General features: G+C 40.4%; 1 protein-coding gene across 1 annotated transcript in view; it reads right to left on the bottom strand.

Moving 5' to 3' along the window:
• Positions 1 to 26,791, bottom strand: part of pes (pescadillo) — a 51,634-nt gene that overhangs the window by 22,110 nt on the left and 2,733 nt on the right. The window contains exons 3-5 of the mRNA XM_060843599.1: positions 23,837 to 23,990; positions 19,325 to 19,434; positions 2,654 to 2,825 (exon numbers count right to left, since the gene is read on the bottom strand). Coding sequence (XP_060699582.1) covers positions 2,654 to 2,825; positions 19,325 to 19,434; positions 23,837 to 23,990 — 436 coding nt within the window. The remainder of the gene's footprint in view (positions 1 to 2,653; positions 2,826 to 19,324; positions 19,435 to 23,836; positions 23,991 to 26,791) is intronic.

Raw genomic sequence — 26,791 nt, 5'->3', positions numbered from 1 at the left:
GTCTATTGGTGCTAAATTTTGTTGTTATAGATTAAGAGCTTCCTAATTTGAAGCAATGGGAGTGCCCACAACCCCACTTTATTTAAATTCTCCCGCCAATTTTATGTCCTTATCTTCTGAAGGCATTGACGATTTGCTGCTTATGGTTTCATAGCTGTTATAAACAAGAGAGCACAGTGGCTTATTTCACCATGCTATACTTGAATTCAGATACAGTTACAGTTCCAAATGCAACAGCCTTATGAACAAAGACCCAGGTAAATTAGAATCTAGACAGTGAGCACCTGCTATTCACCTATACCAAGTGGGTCTGAATGATGAACACATTCACACAATGTTAGCTAAATTACTTCTGCAAGAGTCATAGAGATGTACAGCACGGAAACAGACCCTTCGTTCCAACTCGTCCATGTTGACGAGATATCCCATCCCAATCCAGTCCCATTTGCCAGCACCTGTCCCATATCCATCCAAAGCGTTCCTATTCATATACCCAATCAGAAGCCTTTTAAATGGTGCAATTGTACCAGCCTCCACCACTTCCTCTGGCTGCTCATTCCATACACACGTGAAAATGTTGCCCCAAGGTCCCTTTTATATCTTTCCCCTCTCACCCTAAACCTATGCCCTCTGGTTCTGGATTCTCCCACCCCGGGCAAAGACTTTGTCTACTTATCTTATCCATGCCCCTCATGATTTTATAAATCTCTATAAGGTCACCTGTCAGCCTCCGATGCTCCAGGGAAAACAGCCCTAGCTTATTCAACCTCTCCCTGTAGCTCAAATCCTCTAACCCTGGCAACATCCTTGTAAATCTTTTTTGAAAGTGATCCTCAGGCTAGTCTAATGACCAAATTTCCACAGCATTTCTAATGGAGGTTCTCAGTTTCTCATAACAGTGCCATGGGGACTATTATGAAGAAGGCAGAAACTATTCTATGATATCTGGATGCATACAATGCATGGGTTTCCTCCGGGCGCTCCGGTTTCCTCCCACAGTCCAAAGATGTTCAGGTCAGGTGAAATGGCCATGCTAAATTGCCCATAGTGTTAGGTGCATTAGTCAGGGGTAAATAGAAGGTGGGGGCATAGGTCTAGGTGGGTACTCTTCGGAGGGTTGGTGTGGACTTGTTGGGCCAAAGGGCCCGTTTCCATACTCTAAGGAATCTAATCTAATCCTAGTACAGGTCACAGAATCCCTACAATCCCCATTCGGCCCATTGAATTGCCACCGACCCTCTGAAGGCATTCCACCCAGACCTAGATGCCTGACTCTATTCCTTTAACCCTGCTAATCCACCTAGTCTCTACTCCTTGGACACTACAGGGCAACTTAGCTTGCCAATTCATTTAACCTGCACATCTTTGGACCGTTGGTGGAAACCTCAGCACCCAGAGAGAATGTGAAAACCCCACACAGACAGACACCCGAAACTGGAATCAGGCAGCAGTGTTAACCACTGAACCACCATGCCGCCCAGTGATACCTGTTCTGAGAAAAATTGCAAAGAAATATCAGGTGTTTTAATTCGTTTACACAGACAGGAGGGGAAAAGACACATTCAAAGAGTATACTGTCCACGCCTTTCCTCTGCTTCAAACCTTTTCAGGTCTTTAATCAAACCCTTACTCTCATATTCTTGGTATCAGTCCTATTGCCCTTTTCTAGTGCAAGGTTTGTTTTTGCGCAAGGCAAAGAGAATAATAACACAACAATCTAAAGACTAAGTACTGAGCTACCTAACTCCTGTATTCTTATAGTCTATGGTTTTAACTGGCATTCATTAATCAATGCCCTTTTTTGGGTCATCCTGAGATTGCATGAAAAGCAACAGATAAAAATGCAATATTCCTTTTTCTATTTGGCCTAAAATTCTGGTGGTAGTACTTAAGGTTTCTTCACCACAATGGACAATGGAATCTGACCTAATTCAGGACTTAACGCTTCTGTCTTTACACAATAAGAAATTTCTTTTTGCCATTTATCTGCCCAAAATAGATCGAAAACTGGCGACACTTCCTTTGTTAATTTTTGTATTGCTAGCAAGTCCAACAAGCATCTCAGATTTTTCTGAGGATCGTGTTGCTATTCATAACCATATGAATAGTACTCTAATCATCAATGCAATTCAATTCAATTCAATTCAATAATCAATGACTGAATTGTTAGCTGATAAATTTGTAGTTTACCAAAATAACCTTAATGTAAATATGATAAAATATGAACAAATAAAGGCTTTCAGCTTTTCCAGCAATATTGTTTGAAACTGACATTCAGAATCATAGTAGCCAAGACTGATTTAGCAAAAACTTTCCAGGAGTATTTTGGGTGGCTTTCTATCAACACTCTAGCTCTCCGCAGGAATACTTCCATTTGTTGGTATGATTGCTAATAATCGTGACCCAAATACTTCTCTAGAACCAAACCACCCATATTACATACAACTCGCATGGTTGCAAACTCTCACTGCATTTTAAATGTTGTAGATCTGGGAAACATGCACACTGCCAGTTCTTGTAGTTTATACTGGCAGCAAAAGTTCCAAAAATAAAAATCAATAACCCCACCATCATGCTAAACATAACAACCCCTCTTTCTCCATGCCTACATTTCTGGAAATTATTTCATAATACCAGATTAGCTGAGACTTACCTTTCGAAGTGACCTGGAGGCAATAACAAAATTCATAAACTCCACAGACAGGCGCCGACATAACTGAATTGTATGTACGTGACATTTACCCGTGCGAGGGAATGTGGCAAATAGGAAGCACATAGACAAGGCATCATCAAGATCACGGAGTGCATCTATGAAGGTAGGATACCTTAAAAAGGTGAAAAAAATTCAAAATGATAAAATCTTTTCAAAGTTTTGCCAACAGGAAAAACAGGAGCCATAACATTCAAAATGAGTTTAAAAGTTTATGGAATAAGTTAGGGCATGGGAGAAAGTAAATAAGTAAATCAGGGTTACAATGTATGCATGTGAAATCATAGAGTATAAATTTAACAAAGATTGGGGAGTTACTATCACAGACTACCATGTGAGATTGTGATTCTTTTATGACACCAAATCTTGTTGAAATGAGGGAAGGACTAGATGTTCAGAAAGACAGGGAAGGAAAGAAAAAACAAGGGCGATATTTTTGTTTAATGAGAACATTACAATGCTCATGGAAAGCAGACTGAAAGAATATTGATAGTCTATCTTCCCTGGATTCAGGAGTGTTTTCAGAGGATTGGAGATTTGCAAACAATATGCTCTTGTTCAAAAAGGCTGCAAACATAGCCACAACAATTACCTATCAGATGGTTTAACTTCAGCCGTGCAAAAACTTCTAGAAACAATTATTTTGGATAGGTTTAATAGTCACATGGAAAAACATGGGCTAATTCAGAATAGTCAAATGGATTCGCTGAAGGGAAAATTTCATCCAATTAACTTGGGAGTTTTTTTTGAAAACATAACAGAGAGTTGATGAGGCATACATATAGATTTCAAAAAGGCATGTGATGCATTACCACACAACAGACTTATGAGGAAAGCTATGGGTCATGGATTAAAACGAACAGTAGCAATGTCGATGGCTGAGGTGTTGAAAACAAAGTAACGGAATGGCTCCAGGGAGAAGAAACTTCAGATTAGTGGAGTTGAGACCTTCTCTTTGAAGAGAAGACCGAGATGAATTTGAAAGTTTTCAAAATCATGAGAAATCTGGTCAGAGTATACAGGAAGAAATGGTTCTCAATCAAAGTTGATCAAGAACTATAGGGCAGTTTTACCGGTGTTATGCAAAATGAACAAAGGCAAGATTAGAAAGGGCTATTTCAAAGTCAAATGGTTACGTTGTGGAAAGCACAGCTTATCTACTGTGGTGGAGGTTCAATCAAGGCATTTAATTAAAATGATCACCTAAATGTGTAAGGTTACCAGGAAAAGACAGCAGACTGACAATAAGTCAAAATGCTCAAGAGAGCCAGTGCAGACTGGATGGGGGTGAACGATGTCCTCCTGGACTGTAACAATTCTAAGATTCTGTGAACAAATATAGAGATCACCAAAGGAGATATCTGTAAAATTTATAAATCGTTTCATTATAACCTGGATCAGAGAATGGCAATTCTCTTCTCAAAAACATAGCATATCTAACGTCCTGAAGTACACAAGAATATTCTGGTATATTTCTAAGCTCACACAAACAATGCATTGAAGGAGGAGAGTAAGAGAGGATTAGGATGAGGATGAAGAATGAGGTTAAAGTCTTGAACAGTCTTATTTGGGGATGAGGGGCGATAACAGTCACCATTACGTTAAAATATAAATCAACATAGTGGAGAACAACTGAAGTCTCAGAGTAGAGTGAGGAATTGTCCTGAGTGTGTGTTTTGGAAAACTGCAGTCTCTGATCCAACAACTGTCAGGTAACTGTGTAGGATTGCCTTTCAGAGCAGGTTTAAACTGCCAACTGAAGCCAGTAGGCACGAATTACTAATATAACTGAATACCACAGATTTCTTTAAGTCGGATATCCTAACTCAGCAGAGTAATACATGAAGTATTTTGAAAAGCTTAAGACTAAATGGCAGAAGAACATGTTCACCACATCACAAAACGCTGGCTTTATCAGTGATGTCTTCATCTAGCAAGATCTATGGAAAATCTGAGGTTGAGGGAGACAAGTTGAGTTTAGGGCACAGGCATCAGGACCATAGATTAGGCACGATTTTTTTTTGTTCTGGAGAGAACGTGAGCCTTAGTCTGAAGTTACAGTGGGGAGGGAAGAGGTCAGACTACTACAGGGAAAGCAGGAATCCAAGATATGGTGCAGAAGACAGCAGAATGGATAGCACATGTAATTTTTGCACAGACAACAGGGAGCCAAATCCAGCCTACCTGCACACCCACAAGATTGGGCAAATGCAGACTAGGGAGGGGGGGGGTTGATATGCTGCTAAGATGAGGTGTTAAAGCTGCTGTCAATACTGGAAGAAATGTAACCAGTTTGTCTCTTTTGTAAGTTTTTCAATTTCATAGGGCAAAAGATTTAGATGACTTAATTTATATTAAAATTGAATCCGAGAACAGAGGGAAGTACAGGACAGGTGAATGCCATATAGCAGATAGATGAGAAAGAAGGAGAACTCAATATTTTAGTGACAAGATGAGACAAGTAGTTTCAAAGCCAGTAAGATTTGTGGATGTAACGATAAAGCTAGACATAACTCTTGGCAGTATCCGTACAATTGTTGACATCTCAAAATGCTTCACAGACAGACAGATTTGGTGCCAAATTTGAAAGGCAGCAATGTGGAATTGAAGGAGTTAAAGTTAAGCCAAATAGTTTTAGAATGCTTCTAAAAAGACTTGTCTGGCTGAAGGTTTTAGCAGCAAAATTAGTTGCTAAGAGTGGGGAAAACGATACAAAAGGTCAGGATAAGAGGGAATGTGCAATTTGAGAAGAGTGAATAAAAAAGGGTAGGACAAGGTCATGGATGAAATTACAGGTGGGTATTTTGCATTAATTTAACCGGGAAACAGGAGATGTCAGTGTTTCTAAAAGGTTTTGAATACTTACAAATCCTATTGTTTTAAATGTAAACAGAAACCTAAAGTTAACAGTGCAAATGGAGGATGTATTAACAGATTGCTCGTCAATCATTAACAGTTAGAAGAGCACCTTGAATTAAAACATTACTCCCCTAAAAGCAAAGGAGCAATTTTGAACAGGTCCTTTAAAAACAAAATATATGTGAGGAATTAAGTGTTCATAAAAAGTTGTTTTTAAGAATACAATGATTCCACATCAGCAAACACCATGAGAAGCTTGTTCTAGCATCAAAATCACTTTTTAGAAAAACAAAAACACCTTCTGCATCAAGTAATTTAATACCACATGGGAAAATAACAGAAGATACAAACTTCCAGTAAAATTTAAAAAGAGAAAGTTTGCTGTTTGTGGGGTAGGAGTACACAGAGGTGGGCTGGGGTAAAAGAGCAAAATGCATATAGGTAAGGAGGCAGAGAGAGACTGGAACAGGCAGTATGGTGCAACCTGTAGCAGTCCAACAGCAGAATTAAAATGCATCATTGGTAGTTACCACTGAAAACGCACCAAGTAGTGTAAATAGTTGGGGAAGTATCATGTTGAACAAGGGTAGTTGGATCAGACTGAGAAAGGGAAAATCACAAAGGAGATAATTAGATTTTCCAAAACTCAAACATCTTTGAGGACACCTGATCGACGTAATTCGAGCTATGCTCTTTTACAGTTATCCAAACCCCTTCCGAGATGCTTATAGCTTTGTAATGTCCCTAACCACCTTCACTGTTGTTTTTTTAAAAGGTCAGAACATTATTAATTTGTTACATGCACAATGTTTCACAACTGAACTAAAACAGAACTCAAGAGCACAGGACTCAAACAGAAAACCAAAAATGATTGAAATCTGGAATTTAAAATAAAATCAAAGGATTATCCTAAATTGTTGCTTAAGCATTGACTGATTGATGTTTACAATTTCCTGTTTTCATTACCAATGAGAGCCAAAGGTTCAAGTCACTGTGTTTCCTCTCTTAAGTACTATGCTTCTCACAGCTAGTTTGTCTACTAGATAGTGGTATGTCACATGGCACTGTTAAATAAAATGGAGAGGCGGTAGTTTGGGGGTCAGAGCAGGGGTAGGGGTAGTGGTGTGAATAAAAAACATTCCAAAAGAGCTTTGAGGGTCAATAAGGACATTATTTTTTTAATATTCCCAATTAAACGAGTAGATACATCAAGCGATCAGGCAGACATAATATGAAGCAGACAATGTGATTTTAAATCTAACTTGAATCCACTTTCATTGTGTTGATACTAAACCACTGTGCTTTCAGATGATGGATTGGCAGAGTGACATATGGGGATACTGATCATCAAAAGGAACACAGTAAGACAATTTGCTAACTCTTCTTCTACGATGAAGCTTTGCTTTAAAAGATGTACCAAGTAAACCATGATTATTTAAATGTTCCTGAAGTATTTAAATTATTAAAACTCTTGCCTACGCCTGCATTGCATGAGGAAATGAATGTTATACTCACTGACTTGTCAAACACAAACAGTATATTTGTTCAATTACGCATAGATAGGAAAATCGATCACAGCCGATCACAAAGCCGCAGCTAAGTAGGAAAAGCTGAACATAGTAACCAAACCATCCTTTTCTCCTCCCCAGTCAAACCCAGCTAAAGCTACCAACTATGTTCAGGAGGGTTTAAACTAGTTTGGCAAAGGACTGGGAACCAGAGCTACATATCTGAGAAGGGGGTTAGTTGTAGAAGGGGCAGTGACAGGACGTAGTGAATCTATTGGGAAGGTTTTTCATGTGATACAACAAAGGGAATGGTTAAAGTCTGCTTTAACACAAGGAGGGTCAGAAATAAGTGATGAACTTACAACATGGATCAATCAGTACTTGGGACGATGACGTTGTGGTTATAAGGGAGACGTGGGTTTCACAAAGGCAGAAATGACTGCTAGATGTTCCAGGGTTTAGAATGTTTAAAAAGAACAGGGGAGGTGGAAAAAGGAGGGGGTGTAGCATTTCTAATCAGACAATGCATCACAACTACAGAAATGAAGGATCGAGGAAGGTTTGTCTACTGAGTCAGTACGGGTGCAAGTTAGGAACAGCAAGGGAGCCCACCTCATCGGTGGTTTTCTACAGACCCCCGAAAGCAGTACAGAGATTGAAGAACTCATAGGCCGGCAGATCTTGGAAAAATGCAGATGTAGCAGGGTTATTATTATGGGGGACTTAACTTACCCAATAGTGACTGGAAACTTCTCAGTGCAGATGATTTTGGTGGAGCCATTTTTGTCAGCTATGTTCAGTAGGTTTCCTTACTCAGTATGTAGACAGGTCGATGAGGGGAGACACCATTTTGGATTTGGTGCTCGGCAATGAGCCAGAGCAGGTGTCAGATCTCGCGATGGGAGAACACTTTGGTGACAGTGACCACAACTGCCTCATATTTACCATAGCCTTGGAGAGGGAATGGAGTAGTTACTAAGGGAAGATATTTAATTGGGGAAAAGGAAATAATGATGCTATCAGACAAGAGTTGGGAAAGCACAAATTGGGAGTAATTGATCCACAGAAAGGGCACAACAGACATGTGAAAACTACTTAAGGAGCAGTTGTTGCAAGTGATGCTCAAATTTGTTCCTCTGAGACAGGCAAGAAGGGGTAAGATTATGGAGCCTTGGATAACTAGAACAGAGGAGCTTCTCATCAAAAGGAAGAAGGCAGATTCAATAAGGTAGAGGTAGCAAGGACCTAGCACAGCTTTAGAGGATTCCGGGCTTACTAGAAAGGAGCTCAGAAATGGATTGAGGACAGCCAGGAGGGGGCACGAAAAAGGCTTGGCAGGAAGGATTAGGGAGAACCCAAAGGCATTTTACTCATACGTGAGGAATAAGGGAATGATCAGGGAGAAGTTAGGGTCAATCAGGGATAGTGTAGGTAACTTGTGCATGGAGTCTGAGCAGATAGGGGAAGCCCTAAATGAGATTTTTGCTTCAGTTTTCACAAAGGAAAGGGACCTTGTTGTGAATGCGAACGTTGAGGAGCTGGGAAAAAGGCTTGAACAGATCAAGATTGATGAAGTTGATCTGCTGGAAATTCTGGCAAACATTAAGATCGATAAGTCCCCAGGATCAATAAGCCAGACCAGATCTATCCTAGGTTGCTCCTGGAAACGAGAAAGGAGATTGCTAAGCCACTGGCGAAGACCTTTACTTCCTCACTCTCCACAGGGGTTGTACCGGAGGATTGGAGGGAGGCGAATGTTGTTCCTCTTTTCAAGTAGGGGAATGAGAAATCCCTGGCAATTACAAACCAGTCAGTCAGTCTTACGTCTGTGGTCAGCAAAGTTTTGGAAAGAAATCTGAGGGATAGGATTTATGACTATTTGGAAAAGCATAGCATGATTAAAAGCAGTCAACATGGCTTTGTGAGGGGCACAACATAACTCACAAATCTTATTAAGTTCTTTGAGGAGGTGACGAGACAGGTTGACAAAAGTCAAGCAGTGGATGGGGTGTATCTGGACTTCAGCAAGGCATTTGATAAGGTTCCCCTTGGTAGGCTGATTCATAAAGTCAGGAGGTATGGGATACAGGGAGATTTGGCTGTCTAGATTCAGGATTGGTTGGCTGACTGAAGGCACAGAGTGGTTATAGATGGAAAGTATTCTGCCTGGAGGTCGGTGGTGTCCCAAAGGGCTCTGTTCTTGGGCCTCTGATCTTTGTAGTTTTTAATAAATGACTTTGATGAAGAGTTTGAGACATGGGTTAGTACATTTGCCGATGACACAAAGTTTGGAAGTGCCATTGATAGTGTCAAGGGCTATTGCAGGCTGCAGTACGACACAGACAGGATGCAGCGCTGGGCCGAGAAATGGCAGGAGTTCAACCTGGATAAATGCGAAGTGATGCATTTTGGAAGGTCGAACTTGAATGCTGAATATAGGATTAAAGACAGTATTCTTGGCAGTGTGGAGGAACAGAGGGATCTTGTGTTCAAGTGCATAGATCCCTCAAAGTTGCTACCTAAGTGGAGAGGGTGGTTAAGAAAGCATATGATGTTTTGGTTTTTATTAACAGGGGGATTGAGTTTAAGAGCCACGAGGTTTTGCTGCAGCTCTCCAAGACTTTGCTGAGACCACACTTGGAATATGGTGTCCAGTTCTGGTCACCCTACTATAGGAAAGGTACAGAGGTTTGGGGAGGGTGCAAAGAAGGTTTACCAGGATGCTGCCTAGACTGGAGGGCTTGTCTTACGAAGACAGGTTGACTAAGCTTGGACTTTTCTCTCTGGAGAGGAGGAGGAAGAGAGGTGACCTGATCGAGGTATAAAAGATAATAAATGGCATGGATAGAGTCAATAGCCAGAGACTTTTCCCTAGGGCAGGATTCACTGGCGCGAAGGGTCATAGTTTTAAGATATGAAGAGGAAGGTATACAGGAGATGTCAGAGGTAGGTTGTTTACGCAGAGGGTTGTGAATGCATGGAATGTGTTGCCAGCAATGGTCGTAGAAGCAGAATCATTAGGGATATTTAAGCGACTGCTGGACATGCACATTTGCCGAAAGGCCGGTTCTGTGCTGTACTTTTCTATGGTCTATAAACAAAACAAACCAAATTCCCTCAACACTTTTTATTTAAAAAAAATTAATTTGAATTATTTTCTTTATTAAATCCTTTATAGAGTTATAGCATTTATAAAATTGTGGTGGCAGTGGAAGCAAACTTACCCATAAATACATCTTTCAAAAGTCTTAGCAATTATTTGAAGCAAATATGTGAAGCCAGGGGAAAAAAAAAATGGACAGCGGGATTATTTTTCGGTGCAAAGAGGAAGCTGACAATTGATGAAAGCTGGTCTTCCGTGGTTCTGTCTGCTAAACAGTAGCAGCTTGTGTTCTGGAGATCATGTGGGGTAATTATAAATGCTTTAAACTGTATGCTCTGTCAATTTAAGAATCAGGGGTACATATGGTCAAGGTAGCAGAAATGATGTTATTCCACCTGGAACAGTGCCACTCCATGCTCAAATTGAAGTACTACCACAATAAAATAAATCACTAACAAAAAAAAGTTTAAAAACATTTTTTAAAAAGCATTAAATTTATACAAACCATATTATCAAATTCATCCCGCCCTGATACAAGGATTTCATTATCTCCAGAGCTTTGCTATTGAAAGCTTTGGTGAATCACTTACTCACGCTTTGATATCTCATCAGATTCTGACTTCAAATGCAACAAGTAGTTCAGCAGATAATTGTGGTTAATTGATGGATTAATTGGCAGATTAGGCACAAAGGAGAACTGGTGAGACTGATATGTTGAAGGAGTTGAAAGACGGAGTTGTTAATAAACTTTATCCACAAACAGAGGTATCTTGATTTCTGTCTCACTGACTGGCTTGGCTCTGATTTTATATTTGTAGCAGAGACTTGCGTAAAGCTGAAGACTGGAAACTAAGTGTTATTTTCAGACTATAGTTATAAATTTGAGTTACGTTTGAGAAGAATGGCTAAACCCAAACTGTAAAGCATCAGGATATGATATCCCACCAATGATTTGAGAAGATGAACCTTACCCAAAACATAAGAAAAATGTGCCAAAGCCATACTTTGTCACTTCCTATTTGAAGAAGGATCAGTTGTAAAGTATTCTCAGAAAGGAGAGGCTCAGAATTCGATACTGAGGAAGTTTGGATAATCTACGAACATTTAAGGACAAAATTTATAAAAACAACAAATCTGTTAACACATATCAGATATGATCAACTTGATAATTATTCAGTGAATATATAATTGAATTTAAACAGACTACATTAGAGTTTGGAAAAATTTTACTTGAAAATATTCCCAATTCAGCATTTACCATTAAACTATAAGACTGATCTAGGGCCTCACAAGGAGGATAAACTTGGAGTGTTTAATTTTGCAAAAGAAACATTCCTTTGGAACAGATGTCAGAAACCTTAAAAAAAACTGCAAAGAAAACATTCATTCCCAGTGGGCCGAGTAGCTCAACTGGGACATTCGGCAGCAACACATGGGATGGAGGATTTAACAGCAACAGAAATGCAAGGCTGTCCAGACACAGCCCAAAAGTGTCAGAATGGTAAGTGAATAATAGGTAAAGGAGATGTGAGTGTAGAGGTACCTTGGGCAAGATTAGAGGAAGAGGAAAATGAAACAGATGAATGAAAACCAGGATTGGCTTTCTGTATGTTCACAGACGCTTTGGATGTAACTGAAAATAGTATTGTGTAAAGGATTGTCCTAAATGGAATAACACTGATTTCAAAACTGTGGAAGTTTCAGAAGGGGAGGCTGATACAGGTCAGGCAGAGGGAAACTGTACAAGAAGCTTCAACTCAGTAATGAATGTTTCAGTTGCAATGGAGGACGTGCATCCATTGTCCAAAACGGACAATGTATGGAATGGATTTGATAAAATATCCCCGAAAAATCATTAAATAATAAACCATAAGATATGGGAGAAGAATTAGGCCATTCAGCCAATTCAGGGCTGATATGTTTCTCAACCCTTCTCCCCATAACACTTGATTCCCTCACTAATCAAGAATCTTTATCTTAAATATACTTAATGACTTGGCTTCCACAGCCTTCTGCGACAATGAGTTCCACAGATTAACCACCTTGCATCTGAAGAAATTCCTCCTCATCTCATTTCCATAGGGTCGTCCCATCACCCTGATGCTGTGCTCTTGGGTGCTAGTCTCTCCTACTACTGGAAACATCTTCCCCACATCCACTCTATCCATGTCATTCAGTATTCTGCAAGTTTCAATCAGATAACCTCTCATCCTTCTAAATTCCAGACCATTAAATGTATAATGTGGATAGTTGAGGTCCCAATACTGCTACCTGCAGAATTCCACTACTCACTGGCCACCATCCTGAAAAAAAACATGTTTATCCCTAATCTCTGCCTTCTGCCAGTCACCCAAGACTCTATCCATACTGGTACATTGCCCCTAATACCATGGGCTCTTATTTAGCATCCACCTATGTGGCACCTTGTCAAAGACCTTCTGGAAATCCAAATAGATTACATTCACTGGCTCTTTTTTGTCCAACTTGCTTGTTCCCTCCTCAAAGAGTTCTAATATACTTGTCAGGCATGACCTACTCTTAATGAAGCCCTGCCAATTCAGCCCTTTTTTACCACAGAGACAGCACAGTGGTCAGCACTACTTCCTCTCAGCACCAAGAAAAGGTTTGATTTCAGCCTCAGTGACTGTCTGTGGCGTCTGCACATTCTCCCAAATCTGCATGGGTCTCCATTGGGTGCTATGGTTTCCTTCCACAGTCCAAAGAGGTACAGGCTAGGTGGACTAGCCAAGGTAAATGTGGGGTTATGGGGATAGTGTGGAAGATGGGATCCCTTCAGAGGATTGGTGCAGACTTGATGGGCTGAATGGAGCCTAACTGCACCGTGGAGTTTCTGTAGTTCTCATTTCAAAGTATCCCACAATCTCATCTTAAATAATCCAACTTTAAAATCTTATCAATGACTGAAGTCAGGCCAAAGGCCTATAATTTCCTGCCTTCTGCCTCCCTCTCTTCTTAAACATGGTGATGTTGTGAAACTTGACAGGGTTCAGAAAAGATTTACAAGGATGTTGCCAGGGTTGGAGGATTTGAGCTATATGGAGAGGCTGAACAGGCTGGGGCTGCTTTCACTGGAGCATCGGAGGCTGACGGGTGACCTTATAGAGGTTTATAAATTATGAGGGGCATGGATAAGGTAAATGGACAAAGTCTTTGCCCTGGGGTGTGAGAGTCCAGAACTAGAGGGCATAGGTTTAGGGTGAGAGGGGAAAGATATAAAAGAAACCTAAGGGGCAACTTTTTCACACAGAATGAGTATGGAATGAGCTGCCAGCGGAAGTGGTGGAGGCTGGTACAATTGCAACATTTAAGAGGCATTTGGATGGGTATATGAACAGGAAGGGTTTGGAGGATTATGGGCTAGGTGCTGGCAGATGGGACTAGATCACGTTGGGATATCTGGTCGGCATGGACGGATTGGACCGAAGGGTCTGTTTCCATGCTTTACATCTCTATGACTCGGAGACTCTCCGATTCCAGTGATTCCTGAAAGGTCACCACCAATGTCTCTACAATCTCCTCGGTATCTCCTCCAGAATTCTAGGGTGTAGTCTATTCAGTCCGTGTGAAATTATCTGCCTTTAGACTTTTCAGCTTTCCAAGTACCTCCTCCTTAGCAACGGCTACTGCACTCACTTCTGCCTCCTGACTCTCGAAGTTCTGTTGCTGGTTTCTTCCACTGTGAAAACTGACGCAAAAGTACCTATTCAGTTCCTTTGGCATTTCTTTGTTACCCATCACTACTTCTCCAGCCTCAATTTCCACTGGTTCAATGTTCATTCTTGCCTCTCAATTTTCAGATATCATAAAATAAAACTCTTTCAACTTATATTACTAGCTAGCTTAATCTCATTTCATCTTCTCCCCACACCTTTATTAGGTTTTTAGTTTTCCTCTGCTGGTTTTTAAAGGTTTCCCAATCCTCTGACTTCCCACTAATCTTCACTGTGTTGTATGCTTTTTCTTTTGCTTTTCTGCAATCCCTAACTTCCCTCGTCAGCCACTGATGCCTCATTCTTCCCATAATAGACAACTTCTTCCTTGGGATGAATTTCTGCAATGAATCTTGAATTAGCCCCAGAAACTCCTGTCATTGCTGTTCCATTGTCTTCTCTACTAGGCTGTCCTTCCAATAACTCTGGCCATCTCCTCACCCATACCACTGTAGTTAACTTTACTCAACTGTAACATCATTATATCCGATTCAATCTGCAGGGTGCATTCTATCATATTATAGTCATTACCCCCTAAGGTTTCCTTCACCTTCAGCTCTCGAATCAAGTCTGTCTCATTATACATTACTAAATCCAGAAGTGCCTGTTCCTTAGTAGGCTCTACCACAAGTTGTTCCAAAAAAAATCTCGTAGACATTCCACAAATTCCTTTTCATGAGACCCGCTACCAACCTGGTTTTCCCAGTGTACCTGCATATTGAAGTCACCATGATTAATGTAATAGTGCATTTCTTACATGCCTTTTCTATCTCTGGATTTATTTTCTTCCTCACCTCCTGCTACTGTCAGAAGGCCTGTACACAACTCCCATCAGGGTCTTTTTTCTTTGTTGTTCCTCAACTCTACCCAATAGATTCAATACCTTCTGACCCTATATCATTTCTTGTTATTGTTTTAATTTCATTCCTTACTAACAAGACAACCGTGCCCCCTCTGTCTATCTTTTCCATGGAACATATCCTTGGATATTCAGTTCCCAGCTCTAATCCCCTTGCAGTCACATCTCTGTAATACCCACAATATCATCGAATTTCAATCTGTACTACAAGTTCACTTACCTGGTTTAATCTATTGCATGCATTTAAGTACAACGCCCTCAGTCCTGCATTGATTGGCCTCCCTCCCTTTTTCAGTTGTTCCCTTATCTTCTGTACCTCAATAGCAGCAGAAGTAAGATTAAGAAATTTGAGAATGCTACTTGTTACAGATTTGGGATTGTCAACATGCTGAAGTCGATAAAAGGTGTTACAATTCCCTGAAAATATGGATAAATGGTCTTAATCAACACAGATGTAAAGTGAAATCCCCTTACTGTTGAGCAGACCATCTATGAAAAGAACTCAAATTAAAACTGGAAATGGAACAGAGCGAGCCAGTTGTTTCTGGGAAGCCAGTGGATGTAGTTTGTATAACCTGAACATTATTGGAACAAAAAAAAACCAAAGTGCTGGAGAAACTTAGCAGCTCTAACATCTTAGCAGCATCTATGGAGAGAGAAATAGTTAACATTTTGAGTCAGATAGGACTTCCTCAGAACATGATACGACGTTATTGTAGTCATTTCACAAGACCTAACATCGCCAATGAATATATTTAGTAGATGAGATTAGCAATCAGTGATAAGAGTTTAAGTGAATTCTCTTAAAACTACATTGGCAATTTGCACATACAGCTACTCACACAAAAAATCCTAAAACCTACAGAAGTTTGAGTATGCTAAACTTATAGAAGAGATTGGCTATAAAATGTATGTGAAAAATGAGGCCACCTCAGCCTGAAGGGAGCTTGGACAAAATTGTAGCAACAAACTACAATGAAGTAAAAACATTCCACCTTGCACTTAATAGCCATGGCAACTAGATTTACTTGGTCTACAATAAGATGTGAAAAACAACATTAGTGGAAACTTTAATGGAGAAAGGGAAGCTATGGGAATTTGAACAAATGTTTAGGGACTGGCTGATATAGCTAGGGTATGGCATTTCTCAGTTAGTTGCATCTTGCTGAATATAGGTTGCTTTCAGCTTAAAGCATACCCACAATACTTTATTGATATCACAAAGATGCCTGCCAGTTTCTCCATGATACAGGTCAATGCTAGAGATGGACATTCTTCAAAATTAGAATAATGTGAGATAGATGAAACTAAAAAGCAGTTTAAGATTGGTAGTCAGGCTTTTGGGGTCTTTAAGTGTATATAGTTAGACAGTAAGCAGAACAATTTAGGAGTGACTTTGAATTAACAATTTTTTTGTGGAAAGTGTTGCTGCATCTCAATGAAATGGATCTGGTCTTGACAGAAAGATGATTTCGCATCCAGGGAAGAAACAGACCATTTAAGAGATTTGATTGGACTGCTGTCCTTGTCATGCACTCAGTTTAAATTGGATAGCAGATATGCTGTATTGCAACTGTGTACTATGATTAAATGTGCTATTACAGTCAGAGATGTACAGCACAGAAACAGATCCTTCAGTCTCAGCCATGCCGACTAATATCTCAACCCAATCTAGTCCCACCTGCCAACACCTGGCCCATTTCCCTCCAAACCCTTCTTATTCATGTATCCATTCAGATGCCTTTTAAATGGTGCAACTGTACCAGCCTCCACCACATCCTCTGGCAGCTCATTCCATAGATGTACCACCCTCGGAGTGAAAAAGTTGCCCCTCGGGTCCCTTTTATCTCTTTCCCCTCTCACCCTAAACCTATGCCCTCTAGTTCTGGACTCCCCACCCCAAGGAAGAGACTCTGTTGATTTATTCTAGCCATACCCCTTGTGATTTTATAAACCTCTATAAGGTCACGCATCTATCTCCGACGCTCCAGGGAAAACAGCCCAGCCCATTCAACGTCTCCCTATAGCTTAAATCCTCCTACCCTGGCAACATCCTTGTAAATCTTTTCTGAACCCTTTTAAGTTTCACAACATCCTTTTGATAGAAAGGAAACCAGAATTGCACACAATATTCCAAAAGTGGCCTAACCAATATCCTGGAGTAAAAAGTGAGGTCTGCAGATGCTGGAGATCAGAGCTGAAAATGTGTTGTTGGTTAAAGCTCAGCAGGTCAGGCAGCATCCAAGGAACAGGAAATTCGACGTTTCGGACCAGAGCCCTTCATCAGGAAAAATTCCTGATGAAGGGCTCTGGCCCGAAACATCAAATTTCCTGTTCCTTGGATGCTGCCTGACCTGCTGTGCTTTAACCAGCAACACATTTTCAGCTCTAACCAATATCCTGTACAGCCGTAACATGACCTCCCAACTCCTGTACTCAATACTTTGCCCAATAAAGGAAAGCATACCAAATGCTGCCTTCACTATCCTATCTACCTGCAACTCCACTTTCAAGGAGCTATGAACCTGCACTCCAAGGTCTCTTTGCTCAGCAACACTCCCTAGGACCTCACCATTAAGTGTTTTAGTCCTGTAAGATTTGCTTTCCCAAAATGCAGCACCTTGCATTTATCGGAATTAAACTCCACCCCTCAGCCTACTGGTCCATGTGATCAAGATCCTGTTGTAATCCGAGGTAACCTTCTTTGCTGTCCACTACATCTCCAATTTTGGTGTCATCTGCAAACTTACTAACCACACCTCTTAAGCTCACATCCAAATCATTTATATAAGTGACGAAAAGTAGTCGACCCAGCACTGATCCTTATCACACTCTACTGGTCACAGGCCTCCAGTCTGAAAAACAACTCTCCATCTTCTACCTTTGTGCCAGTTCTGTATCCAAATAGAGAGTTCTCCCTGTATTTCATAAGACCGAACCTTGCTGGGGTACTTTGTCGAACGCCTTACTGAAGTCCATATACATCACGTCCATTGTTCTGCCCTCATCAATTCTCTTTGTTACTTTTTCAAAAAACTCAATCAAGTTTGTGAGACATGATTTCCCACGCACAAAGCCATGTTGACTATCCCTAATCAATCCTAGTCTTTCCACCGACATCAGGCTCACTGGTCCATTGTTCCTTGATTTGTCCATACCAACCTTCTTAAACACTGGTACCACGTTATCCAACCTCTTGTTTTCTGTCACCTCACCTGTAACTATCGATGATACAAATATCTCAGCAAGGGGCCCAGCAATCACTTCCCTAGCTTCCCACGGAGCTCTAGGGTATATCTGATCAGGGGTTTATCCACCTTCATGTGTTTCAAGACATCACGCGCTTCCTCCTCTGTAATATGAGCATTTTTCAAGATGTCACCATCTATTTCCATACATTCTATATCTTCCATGTCCTTTTCAATAGTAAATACTGATGCAAAACACTTGTTTAGTATCTCCCCGCCTCCTGCGGCTCCAGACAAAAGCTGCCTTGCTGATCTTTAAAGGGCTCATTCTCTCCCTTGGCTCTTCTTTGACCTTAGTTTATTTGTAGAATCCCTTTGGATTCTCCGTAACTCTATTTGCCAAAGCTATCTCATGTCCCCTTTTTACCCTCCTGATTTCCCTCTTAAGTCTACTCCTACTGCCTTTATACTCTAAGGATTCACTCATTCAATCCTGTCTGTACCTGACAGATGCTTCCTTCTTTTTCTTAACCATACCCTCCATTTCTCTAGTCATCCAGCATTCCCTACTCCTACCAGCCTTTCCTTTCACTCTAACAGGTATATAATTTCTCTGGATTCTTGTTATCTCATTTCTGAAGGCTTCTCTTTTCCAGCCATCCCTTTACTTGTGAATATCTGCCACCAATCAGCTTTTGAAAGTTCTTGCCTAATTCCTTCAAGCTAGCCTTCCAAATTGATCTCAGGTATGAGGCACATAGAGCACATCTCTTGTACTCAGACTGAATACAAAAAATAATAGCAAAATCCAATCTTTCACTTTATTTTTGGTTCTTTCATATATCCTTACATTTGGAGAAATCCAGGACAAACCAGCCAATCAGTACTTGGTGTCTCATGCAGAATAAATTGTTGTTCCCTTTGAGATTTGGCACTCTTGCAATTCTAAACCGATGAGAGCATTTTCTCTATTTTTCAGCAAAATATAAATTAATGCAGGTTTATGATATCTGGAGGAAAATGTAGATAGTGATTCCTAAATTTAATCTGAGATCTTCTAAGGGCAATCTAATATATGTGCACAGATTAGAGTCTAACAATCTGAAAATATGTTTTTGAAAATTTGTGAAGTTCCTAATTACCATCATACTAATCTTTTAGCCTACGGAAGCAGAATAAAAATGGAATATAACATCCACTGAACTGTTGAGAAGCTGTCAATCAACATTTTGAATTTTACCACAGTTAATGCATCCAAAACCTAAAAACAGCACACCTTTCATCATTTGAAATGCATAATATGTAAATAGGAATAATGAAAATGACAGAGTTCACTTTTATGAACATGAGTCGATCTAGAAATTACCTTTCTTTGACAATATGATCTAGCTTGTACACAGGTTTATTCTCCTGAAGCTTTTGAGCGGTTTCCCATTCAGCCTTTCCATAGGCCTTCCGTAATTTCCGGACAAATACCTGAAAGAAACATAACCATATCACAGAACCCCGACAGTGTGGAAACAGGCTCTTTGGCCCAACTGACCCTCCGAGCAGTAACCCACCCACCCACCCTACATTTACCCCTCACTAATTCACCTAACCTACACATCCCTGAACACTATGGGACAATTTAGCACTTGCACATCTTTGGACTGTGGGAGGAAGCCCACGCAGACACGGGGAGAATGTGCAAACTCCAGATAGACAGTCACCAGAAGCTGGAAACGATCCCAGGTTCCTGACGCTGTGAGACGCAGTACTAACGACTGGGCCACCGGATATATAACAGCTTTACATTCTCATATCAGTTTAATAGACCAAATTACAAAACAAAATGTTTCCTATGAAACAGCCACAGAATGTGCTTTAACCACCATAGAGTTTTATAAATGAAACAGAAATTGAAGTAAATGTCAAAAAAAAATTCTTGGATCAGATCTTCCTTTATTTATATTGAAGTTTGCCTACAGAGAGGATTCAGTACTTTGCTATTAAAGTAATTGTAACGATATTGTAAAAAAGGTCTTTCTAGGGCTGCAACAGAATTAATAACTCATCTTAGACAAACTACTGGAAAAAATTCTCGATGTCTAGTTAAACTCCAAAATGGTAGATACAATAGTAGATATAACTCAGGTTGTTAAGAAAGCACGTGGTGTTTTGGCTTTCATTAACAGGTGGATCGAGTTTAAGAGCCACGAGATTTTGCTGCAGCTCTACAAGCCCTGATGAGACCACACTTGGAATATTATGTCCAGTTCTAGTCGCTTTATTATAGGAAAGATATGAAGGCTTTGGAGAGGGTGCAAAGAAGGTTTACCAGGATGCTGCCTGGACTGGAGGACTTGTCTTACGAGGAGAGGTTGACTAAGCTTGGACTTTTCTTTCTGGAGAAAAGGAGGAAGAGAGGTGACCTGATTGAGGTATAGCAAGATATTGAGATGCATGGATAGAGTCAATAGCCAGAGACTTTTCCCCAGGGCAGGTTTGGCTGGCACGAGGGATCATAGTTTTAAGATTAGGAGGAAGGTATAGAGGAGATGTCAGAGGTAGGTTCTTTACACAAATGCATGGAATGTGTTGCCAGCAGTGATGGTGGAAGCACAGTCATTAGGGACATTTAAGCGACTGCTGGACATGCACATGGACAGCGGTGAATTGAGGGGATCGCAGGTTAGGTTATTTTATTTTAGATTAAGAATAAACTTCAGCCCAACATCATAGGCCGAAGAGCCTATTCTGTGCTGTACTTTTCTAATGAATGAATATCATACGGTGAATGAAAAAATGCCATGGCACTTAATACTGGAAAAAATGGAGAGGTGGAAGGACTTTTCGGAAGGTTGTGTATAAAGGGATGATGATGATAGGGAGCGGAGTTGCCAGAGACGATTGTATAAAAAAAATCTGAGAATCTTAAACTGGAAACAGACAGAGACCAGGAGCTAATGAGGGATAACTAATTAGGGTGGCACAGTGGTTAGCACTGCTACCTCAGAATGCCAGAGATTCAGGTTAGTATCCAGCCTTGGGTGACTATGTGGAGTTTGCATATTCTCCTTGTGTCTGCATGGGTATCCTCCCACAGTTCAAAGATGTGCATGTTAGGTGGATTGACCATGCTAAAAAATTGCCCTGTAGTGTCCAGGGAAGTGCAAGTTAGGTTGGAAACAAAGGTAAAACCCCATGGGAGTTTGCAGAGTGTGGATTGGTCTTGTGGGACGTTCTCCAGAGGGTCGGTGCAGACTCAATGGGCCGAATGACCTCTTTCAGCACTTGTAGGGATTCTACAATTCCAGGAATGATAGAGATGTAGGATTAAATATAGGACAGTGTGTTACAAACTCTGAAGTTTACACAAAGTGATGTGCAGAAAGTTGACTAGGAAAACATTGTTACTTCAAGGCTCAACTAGTCCAAAGTCACTGCTGAATGTTTCAGCAGATGCATCGAATAGACAGTGTCTTCAGTAAGAAGATTACAAGATCAGAAGTTCAATTTGGGTCAAAAAGAATGGTGCTGTGAAAACTCCAGTGCAATCTGGGGTTATGCAGACGGAAAACATGCAATCAGTGGCAATAGCTTGCCGTGGGAAATCGCAGATAGTACCTTCAATCTTCTTAATGTTTAATTAGAAGGTTTTGCACCCCAAACACTGGATATTAGACAAAAGTACATTGTGGGAGGTCAATTACTTCTGTGCCAGGACCTCACTGCAGGAGGTCTTCAGGGTTGTTATTTTTAAAGCAACCGGTTCAGACATGTTATGATATGGCTGTGGGGTAATTAGGACTTTTAATGCAGACGTCCTGGAAGAAGGCACACACCCCAGTTCCAGGGTAGATTTTATGAATTAATTTGTTCAGATTTGTCATTATACACCTTGGGAACAGTTGGGATTTGAACCAGATCTCCTTGCTCACAGGTAGGAGCACTGCACCACAAAAGCCCAATGTCTTATGTTCAACTATCTTCAGCTATTTGATCAATGACCTTCCTTCTGTCACACGGTCAGAACTGGAGATGTTTGTTGATGATGCACAATGTTTAGCACCATTCGTGACTCTTCTTTAAACAATCCAAGCCCATATGCAGCAAAAAAATCCAGATAACATTCAGGCTTGGGCTGCTAAGTGGGAAATAATGTGCACAACACAGGTGCCAGGTAATGACCATGTTCCCTTCACAATGTTATTACTATTACCTAATCTCCCAATACCACTAAGGTATCTACAGCTGAAAGGTCAGTAAAAGAAAAGATGGATGGTAGCAAAGCCAAAAGCTAAAAAAAATCCAGATAAAACATTATTGGAATACAAAGAAGAATTAAAGGAAATTGCGAATTGCTGTAACATACCTTTTTGGTTGGTCCCAGCAAAAAATGAATGAATGAACCTTCAAAAGAGGTTTTGGAAGATTTAGGGAAGTTATTTTGGGGGGGGGGGGGGGGGGGGTGTTTAAAAAAAGTGGACCCACTTTATAGGTTCTTAATAGCCTGCCGTGTTAAGTTAGTACTATTTGCTTTTAAGTTTAGGTTTACACACAATGAAGTTTATTTTTGCTTAAAAATGTGGAATTACACAGTGGCAATTCTGCTGCTTGACTTGGTGTTCAGATTTCTTCCCTAAAAATCCTTGGCAAGATCATAACACTAGACAAGTGTAATTAAATGAGTGGAATCTCAGAGTTTGATGAGGGAAAAAAAAGGAGATTGGAAAGGGGTGATGTAGTTAACTACTTGTGAGATTGCAGAAGCAGAGAAGGGGTAAATGCACAATGATCACTGAAATAGAGTGCCCTCTATAAATTTCAGAAGAATAAATGTTTGAAAGTGAGCAATATTTGCAAGATTAGCGTTGTCAAAAAGGTATATTTTAACAAGTTAATGATGGCTACTTTGAAAGGGGTGACAATGTATCTTTGAAAAGGGGATCATTCACACCTCAATCCAGGAATGCCTCTAGAGTAATCAGGCTCATCAGCAGTTTACTGCAAGTGGGGTGAAAGGAATGGGAACAGGATTTCCTGGACAGGAAGAGACTACATGGGGACATTGTAGAGAAATAGAAAACGAGTTCAGAGCTGGGGCAGGTTTGTTTTGGTGAGTTAGAGGGAACTGTATTTCAATTATATCCTCAATTTTAATGAGAGGTATCGATGATCTTACTATTGCAAAAAGGGGGTGAAGAAGAAGGGTTTAAGTAGACAGTTGCTTGAGAAATTATGCTACCAGTTACCCCTGATTTCCAGGAATTTACTGGAATATGAGCAGTTTTGGGAGATGATGATGCAAAATAACAGTTTTTTTTGGGAAAAATAACATTTCAAATAAAAGTCTTAAAAATGAAGACTTAAGAAAAATAAATATCTCAAGTTTTTTGGAGAGCAAAATATTTTAACTTGCATTTATAATTAAAAACTACAGATGTCTTAAAGATACATCTGAACTACAAGAAAAAAAAGTCCAATAAAAACACAAATTACAGTTGTGCTTTGAACATGTTCAACTACAGTTTTCATACCAAGCAACACCCCCCCGCCGCCAAAACAAATATGTCTTAGGGATGCACAGAAACCATTTCCCAATTTACAAATTTGAAAAGAAAGCTTAAGAACAAGTCTTATGATTTTGAGCTTCATTTCTCTTCAATTACAATTTTCAGCCAAATGCTGAGGAAAAAAACAAAGTGATTCAGTGAGAAACCAATACAGCAGCCATAAAAAAAGTATGGTCACAAATAAACCTTTGGAGACTTGCCACAGAATTAAGATTCATTCAGCTTAACAAACTACCAATCTTATGCCAAATGTTTATAAAATAAGCATATTCCACTTGTTATTCGATAAGAAATGAACTGAAGAGAGAATGTAAACTTACTTTATAATCACGAAATTTATTCACTATAGGCTCATGCAGTAAGAATTTGATATCTTTGAAGAGGTAGAAAGTGCGTGGAGCTGTTGAACCTTTGTTAACTTTCTTCTTGTGTTTCGGTTCATGAGGATAAATACCCTTCAGAATGCATAGTCGCCTATTGAAAGAAATGAAGCAAACATATTGAAACTATTCTGCAGAAATATAATGAATAAGCAGGAAACTACTTGGCTCAAATCACCCAACTTTTCATCGATGGTCTTTCATCAATAGTTGCTGTTGAAACACTAGATCATGTCTGTCTACAGTAATGTAGGATTTGCCTTGCCATCCTCGCATTTTTGCCCTGCACAGCACGGCGGCTCAGAGGTTAGCACTGCTGCCTCATAGCGCCAAGCACCCAGGTTCGATTCCTGCCTCAGGCAACTGTCTGTGTGGAATTTGCACATTCTCTCAGTGTCTGCATGGGTTTTCTCCAGGTGCTTCGGTTTCCTCCCAGTCCAAAGATGTGCAGGTTTGGTGAATTGGCTATGCTAAATTGCCCATAGTGTCCAGCAACGTGTACATTAGATGCGTTAATCAGGAGTAAACATATGGTAGGGAAATGGGTCTGGGTGGTTTACTCTCCAGAGGGTCGATGTGGACTTGTTGAGCCGAAGGGCCTGTTTCCACACTGTGGGATTCTAATTTTAAAAATCTTAAGCTCAAACCAATATCCGAATTCACAACTTTCCATCCATCATACCAGATGACTTTCACTGACTCCTGCTCCAGGAACATGCCTGCTTTAAAATTCCCATCCTCTTTTTCAAATTCCTCCACTGTTGTTCCCTATTGCTGTGACCTCCTTTTACTCTCCAATGTTAAAATTAAGAAACCCAATTGAAACAACACATTCTGATGAATTCTGAACTGTAGTCAGATCTCCACATAACCTTCAGAAACACAAATAGTATATAAAAAAGTGGAAAAATGCCATTCAGCCCATCCAGTCTGCACCAAGCCTCCAAACAACATCCCACCCAGGACCAGATCCCACTCTATCCCCATAACCCCACAATGACCCTGGCTAAGCCACCTAGCTTATACATCCTTGGACACTATGGGGCAATTTAGCATGTCCAATCTACCTAACCTGCACATCTGTGGTCAGTGGTAGGAAACCATTGCACCTGGTGGAAACCCATGTCAATACAGGGAGAATGTGCAAACTTCACACAGACAATCACTCAAGTCTGGAATTGAACCCAGGTCTCTGGCGCTACAAGGTATTGGTGCTAACTACAGAGCCACTGTGCCATACAGCTCCTCTAAAAGTCAAAAGAAGGACAATGCAAAAAACTTTGTACCTCTATCCAATTGCTTCTCCTCCAGGAGCTGTGTTACTTCCTGTGAGGGTATTTTTCAAAGTGTTACGCCCTACCAACAGCATGTTGACTAGTATTCCAGAAGCAGTTTCAATGCTATTTTGTAATGTCACTTATCCTGATTAATGAAAGGTAAAACATTAGCTGAACCATCTAATAATTACATACAAACACACACATGAATCAGGAGCAGAGGGAGGCCATTTAGCTGCTTGCGTCTTTCTGCCATTCAATCAAAAAAAAAGTATGGCTGGTCTTTCAAATGTTTTGAATTCCATGTTTTATCTACCTCCAATAATCCTTGATTCCCTTACAAAACAAGAATCTGCCTACTCATCATTACAAAATCCAGTGACCCTGCTTCAGAAGCAAAGAATTTAAAATTCACAGGCCTCAAGTTTGCTAGCCACTTTAAAAGAATGACCCCTAAATTTTTTTAAACAGTGCCTACTAGTCCTCGACTCTCCAACTAGAAATATCCTTTCCACATTCACCTTGTCATAAATATGCAGAATCTTACACAAACAAATTATGTCACTCTCTTCAAAACAGAGTCCAATCTGTCCAACCTTCCCTCAAAAGGATAAATAATACATTCTCGGTATCCATGCTGTACATCTCTATGACTCTAATATCCCTGTCTGAACAGCACCCAATGCATTTACATTCTTCCTTAAAATGAGGAGGCCAATTCCAGCCTTGGGTGACTGTCTGTGTGGAGTTTGCACATTCCCCCAGTGTATGCATGGGTTTCCTCCAGGTGCTCCGGTTTCCTCCCATAGTCCAAAGATGAGCAGGTCAGGTGAATTGGCCGTGCTAAATTATCCATAGTGTTGGGTGCATTGGCCGGGGGGGGGGTGGAGTTTACTCTTCGGGGTGTCGGTGTGGACTTGTTGGGCCGAAGGGCCTGTTTCCACACTGTGGGGAATCTAATCTAATCTAAAAACTGCACGTTATTCAAGATGTGGTCTCACTAATGATCTGCATGATTGAGACATAACATCCTTATTTTCATAAACAAAAAGAGAAATTGCTGGAAAAGCTCAGTAGGTCTGGCAGCATCTGTGGAGAGAGAACAGAGTTCATGTTTCAGGTTGAGCGAGGAAGGGTCAATGGAGTAGAAATGTTAACTCTGATTTCTCTCCACAGATGCTGCCAGACCTGCTGAGCTTTGCCAGCAATTTCTGTTTTTGTTTCTGAATTATTGCATTTGCAGTTCTTTCTGTTTTTATCTTTATTTTTATGTTTTATAAAATTTCACACTTTCATAAAATATAGCATTCAATTTTCTTTATTTACTTGCAGTACTTGCACACTAACTTTTTGTTTCACGTTCACTAGAATACCTAGATCTCACTGCACATTGGAATTCTTCGTTGTTTATGTAATACTCAGCTTTTTAAAAAAAGTCTTACTATCAAATGTCTGTGTGTAGCCTCAAGACCTCTTCATAACACTTTACTACCTATCCTTGTGAAGCTCACAAATTTAACTGTGCTTTCATTCCCTGCATCTAAAGTCATTGACTAACTTGTTAGGTCTACAACCCCAACAACACGCCCTCCACTCTCAGCACCTTCCCTTGCTGCCG

The sequence above is a fragment of the Hemiscyllium ocellatum genome, chromosome 24, assembly GCF_020745735.1.
Source record: "Hemiscyllium ocellatum isolate sHemOce1 chromosome 24, sHemOce1.pat.X.cur, whole genome shotgun sequence".
Classification (NCBI taxonomy): domain Eukaryota; kingdom Metazoa; phylum Chordata; class Chondrichthyes; order Orectolobiformes; family Hemiscylliidae; genus Hemiscyllium; species Hemiscyllium ocellatum.
The sequence above is the reverse complement of the archived record's forward strand: the minus strand, read 5'-3'. Positions and strand labels throughout refer to the sequence as shown.